At 51.4% G+C, this 5,013-nt stretch overlaps 1 protein-coding gene across 1 annotated transcript; it reads right to left on the bottom strand.

Moving 5' to 3' along the window:
* Nucleotides 1-1,375: 1,375 nt before the first annotated feature.
* LOC147980072 (uncharacterized) lies at nucleotides 1,376-1,732 on the bottom strand. Its single transcript, XM_087515465.1, has one exon. It carries the CDS (start codon nucleotides 1,730-1,732, stop codon nucleotides 1,376-1,378), a length of 357 nt encoding a protein of 118 aa, XP_087371591.1.
* Nucleotides 1,733-5,013: the final 3,281 nt, after the last annotated feature.

Raw genomic sequence — 5,013 nt, 5'->3', positions numbered from 1 at the left:
TGGCCGCCAGGCGCTGCTGTCGGCTTGACGGTGAGCTCGACAAGATCGGCGAGAAGTGGTCGCTTAGAGAATGCTTCGCCAACGCCAGTAGGGGCAAGGCCGCCGCCAGCGCCTTCGATAGTGGCCAGAGCGGCCCTTCACACCACGCGCCAGGAGGCAGAGCGGCTCCTCCGCGAGCGTCAGGTAGCAGCCGGACAGGGCTGCCGCGGACCTCCGGCATCCTTGCGCCGCTGGAAGGGACGACGACGAGGATGGCACGGTCACTGACGGCAGTGTGGCAAGACAGGACGGCCACACTTACGAAATGGTCGTCCGATATAGGGTTTGTGTTTTTTAATAGTTTTTAGTAAAATGGTCGAAATATCGTCCGTTCATGTAAATTATATTGGAACTTGAATAAAATCCGTCTGGTTTGTTCAAATAGATTTTGCAATGTATGCGACTATGGATGGACGGCAGCCTCCCGCATTTGTGTCAGCGGACTAATCCCACTGCACACAGACGGATACAGGAGTGCCTAAGGCCATTGAGTTTGCCGCAGACGCTGGGGCATGTAATCATCGACACTGACGCAACAACTCTTCGCCAAGCCTGCCAATTGGATTCTCAAAAACAATCAACAACTCCAAAAAAAAACTCTTCGCCAAGCCTACAATTTTTTTGAAAGATCCAACAAAGCTGGCTTTTCATGTTGATCAGAGCAGGGAGCAGTGGATAAAAATTGACGTACATGGATGGTGATCCTGAGATCACAAGGAGCAAAAGTAAGGAAAGGGGTTCAAAAAAGAAAAAGAAAAACTACAGGCGATCATCGGTGTTATCATCAGCTTATCCCCTCTGGTGGTAGCGTGAACTGGTGCAGTAAACAGGTTGCTCCGGCCTGTCTCCATAGGTCAATACCCCGTCTGATGGCCTGCAGAACCTCTTGCCTAGATGCCTCCTTGTTTCTGAACGTGCAGTCGTTCCGGTGCCTCCAGATTTCCCAAGCTGCTAGCATCGTCAGTGATCTTATGCCTTTTCTGAACTCAGGTTTTGTGCCCTCCAGAATGCCCATGATCCGATCGGTATTACTGTGGATTGCTCGAGCAGATTGCAGACTCAGGGCTTCACAACCTATCCAAGATGACAGGCTGCTCCAGATTGCCGTGGTGAAAGGGCACGACCAGAATATGTGGTCAACCATCTCGAGGTTTCTGAAGCAGAATTGACAGAAATATGAATTGGGCCACCCACGTCGCTGAAGCCGGTCATTGCACCAGGGCCTGTTTAGCAGCATTAACCAGAAGAAGATCTTCAGTTTCCCTGGCGCCCAAGTCTTCCAGATGATCTGTGGGAATGTGGAGGTGTGGTTCACCTGGAATTGTGCCCGATAGGCTCATGAAGCGGTGTAGCAGCCGCTGGCTTCCAGATTCCACCTTATCTCGTCGCCCACATCTGCAGAGAGGTTGACTGGCACCAAGCGCAGGAGTCTCGCCAAGGCCACGCAGTCACAAACGATCTGGTCTGTCTGCCCGTGCATCAAGTCAAGGATCCAGCGATCATTACTAAGGGCATCGGCGACCGTTCTGTTCTTCCTCCTTGAATGCTTATAGAGCGCCAGAAAAAGCAATCGTAGCGTGCCTGCCTGATGCCAGGAGCAAGTCCAGAACCTGACCGTATGGCAGTCGCCCACCATGACCGAGGTGGCCGCGCTGAAGAACAGTCGATCGGAGTCGGAGCACGGTACCTCCATGCCCACCCATGGCCTGTCCAGGTGTTTACAGGCTAGCCAAAACCATCATTGCCGCAGGGCCTAGCCGAAGCGCTCGAGATTGAGGATGCCCAGCCCTTCCTTCTCCAACGGGGAGCACACCTTGTTCCAATTCACCTTGCATTTGCCTCCAGATAGCTCTTCCTCTTGTGCCCACTGAAAACGGCGTCTCACTTTGTCGATTTCCTTGAAAAATTTATTTGGCATACGGAGTACGGTCATAGCAAAAGTTGGGATTGCAGTTAGCACGGCTCTGACAAGTACCCGTCGTCCAGCAATGGTCATTAGTCTGCCCTTCCAGCCTGCCAACCTTGCTCTGATCCGATCCAAGACGAACTGAAGATGCACGAGCCTTGTTCTTGTCAGAGTGAGCGGGAGGCCCAAATATTTCAGCGGGAAGGAGGTGATGATGCCTCCAAAACTCTGCAGAAGTTGCTGGATGTCAATATTATCGCATCGTATTGGTGTTGCTGTTGATTTTTGTCTGTTGAACTTCAGACCCGTGGCCTCGCCAAACATGTTTAGGATGGTGATGAGCACCTCCATCTCCTCTTGGTCTGGGTTCATGAAGACGACCGCATCATCAGCGTAAAGGTTGACCCTTAGCTTCATCTCCCTTCTTGGCAATGGTTGCATCATCTGCTGCTGGACCGCTGCATCGATCAAGCATTGCAGCGGGTCAATGACCAGAATAAACAACAGCGGTGAGATTGGGTCACCCTAGCGAAGGCCCTTGCGGTGCTGGATTTTCCTCCCTGGCACTCCATTAAGAAGGAATTCAGAGCGTGATGATGCCAACAACCAGGCGATCCAATCCCTCCATCTAGAGCTGAACCCCACTTCCTACAGTAGCTCCAATAAGTAGTCCCACGACACACTATCAAACGCTTTGGAGATGTCCAATTTCAAAACTAGAGCTGGGGTTTTGGAGTGGTGCAGCGCATGAACTCCATTCTGAACATAAAGGAAGCTGACTTGTATACACCTCGTCTTCAGGAAAGCTGACTGTGCAGGGGAGACGATCGTGTGAATTACTTTGGACAGTCGAATTGACAACACCTTAGTGACCAGCTTAGCAAACGAGTGGATCAGACTGATTGGGCGAAAGTCTGTCATCCGCATGGCCCCATCCTTCTTCGGCAGCAGCGCCATGAAGGTAGTGTTCAGAGCAGCCAAATTACCGCCGGCTAGGTGATAGAACTGGTGAAAAGCCGCCATGATGTCGTTGCTGATGGTCGACCAACAAGCTCTGAAAAAGGTACCACTGAAACCATCGGGGCCCGGCGCCTTGTCCGTTGGCGATTGCATGATTGCTGCCCAGACCTCACCCTCCGTGAATGGATTCTCCAAGCCAGCTGATTGGATCCTTGGTAACTGCAGCTCGCTCCAGTTGAGGGTCACACGTCGACCGGTGTTCGCTGTCATCACCTTGCTGAAGTGATCGTAAATGATCTGTGCCTTGTCCCCATGAGCCATGGCACACTGATCATCACTCTGAATGGTATGGATGAAGTTCTTGTGTCTTCTGGAGCAACATTTTGCATGGAAGAACTTTGTGCTGGCGTCGCCTGCCCGCAGCCAGAGGACCCTGGAAGCTTGCCTCCTTCGGGCCCTTTCAATGGACGCAAGCCCCACCAGGCGTATCTTGAGCAACTTTCGCAACTTGAACTCTGCTTCCGAAAGGGTTCTTGTCTCCTGCGCCACATCTAGACGAAGAATTACCTCGCTGGCAATGTGGAATTGTGACTTCGCGTCACTGAACAATCATCTGCTCCATATCTTCAGGTCGTGCACCACCCTGCTGAGCTTGATTTGCAAACGTGCAAAAGCGTAGCGCTGTTGAACCGCCCTATTCCAAGCATGCTCGACAGTAGTGTGAAAATGGGGGAATTTCAGCCAGAAGGACTCAAATCTGAAGCAAGCACGACGGACCATGATTTGGCTATGCCACTGTGATTTTCAAGGAAGGAAAGCAGCAGCTTATCACTGGTTTCTCTGATTTCCAAGTTTATTTTCTGTAATCGTGTTTGCAATTCGGTGGCTGCTCATGTACTTGACTCCCATGGTGCTCGTATCGCCCAGGGTAGTGGCACTGTCACAATGTTAACCTGGAAAGAGGGCGACCCATTTCTAGTCGACGCAGAAAAAAATACATGTTCATCCAGCGTGGAATTCAAAGTTCAAAGTGAAAAATACATGACAGGAACGCAGAAAGCAAGGAGGAGATCTTCACCGAAGCATATGAGCAGCTGTTGGGTCACGCCGTTGCTCGGGAAGCAGACGTGGACATGGATTTCCTTGACATGGTTGTGCATGATCTCTCGGATCTTGATGCGATCTTCACGGAGGAAGAGGTGTGGAAAACTATCATGGAGCTGCATCCGGAACGGGCGCCAGGGCCAAATGGGTTTAGCTCTGCTTTCTATCAAAAAGCTTGGCCCACGATCAAGAATGACGTGATGGCGGTACTCCTAAAGCTTTACGTGGGAGACGGGCGAGACTTTGGTAAGTTTAACCGCGCTCATATTGTGTTGATTCCGAAGAAGCCGGACGCCGAGGAAGTGGGCGACTACCGCCCCATCGGCCTCCCTCTTAGTGTGGACAAGATTTTTGCTAAGTTGCTTGCGAATAGAGCCCGGAGAAGAATGAAAGAGATAGTCATGGCGAATCAGTCGCCTTCATATACGGTAGACACTTGCACGATAACTTTCTTCTGGTTAGGCAAGTGGCCAGGAAGATCCACGTTCGTAAGGAGGCTAGTGTGTTCCTAAAGCTCGATATTTCAAGGGCTTTCGACTCGCTAAACTGGTCGTTCTTGTTCTAGGTGATGAGGAGCAAAGGCTTTGGCCATAAGTGGTGTACATGGATCTCGATTCTGCTTAGGACGGCTAGTACCAGGGTGATTGTCAATGGGGTTCCCGGAAGAAGTTTCACTCATGCTAAGGGTCTTAGGCAGGGGGACCCGGTCTCGCCTTTGCTCTTCGTGATCGCCATGGACGTGCTGTCGAGAATTATGATCAAGGCCGAGAGCTTTGGAGTCTTTAGTAGCTTCACTGGCATCGCTGCTCACCAATCAGTGTCGATCTACACAGATGACGTGGCATTGTTCGTTAAGCCCCGGGTGCTGGACCTCACGTTCGTCAGATCCATGCTACACGCATTCGGTGCCGCCTCTGGCTTACGGGTCAACTATCAGAAGTCACTAGCGATCATGATTCACGGAAGCAACACCAATCGGGACCAGGTCGACTCTCTTTTGCAAT

Source organism: Triticum urartu, chromosome 3A (assembly GCF_056163025.1).
Source record: "Triticum urartu cultivar PI428250 chromosome 3A, HENAU_Tu73, whole genome shotgun sequence".
Classification (NCBI taxonomy): Eukaryota; Viridiplantae; Streptophyta; class Magnoliopsida; order Poales; family Poaceae; genus Triticum; species Triticum urartu.
Note: the sequence above shows the minus strand (reverse complement) of the source record. Positions and strands in the feature narration are given on the sequence as shown.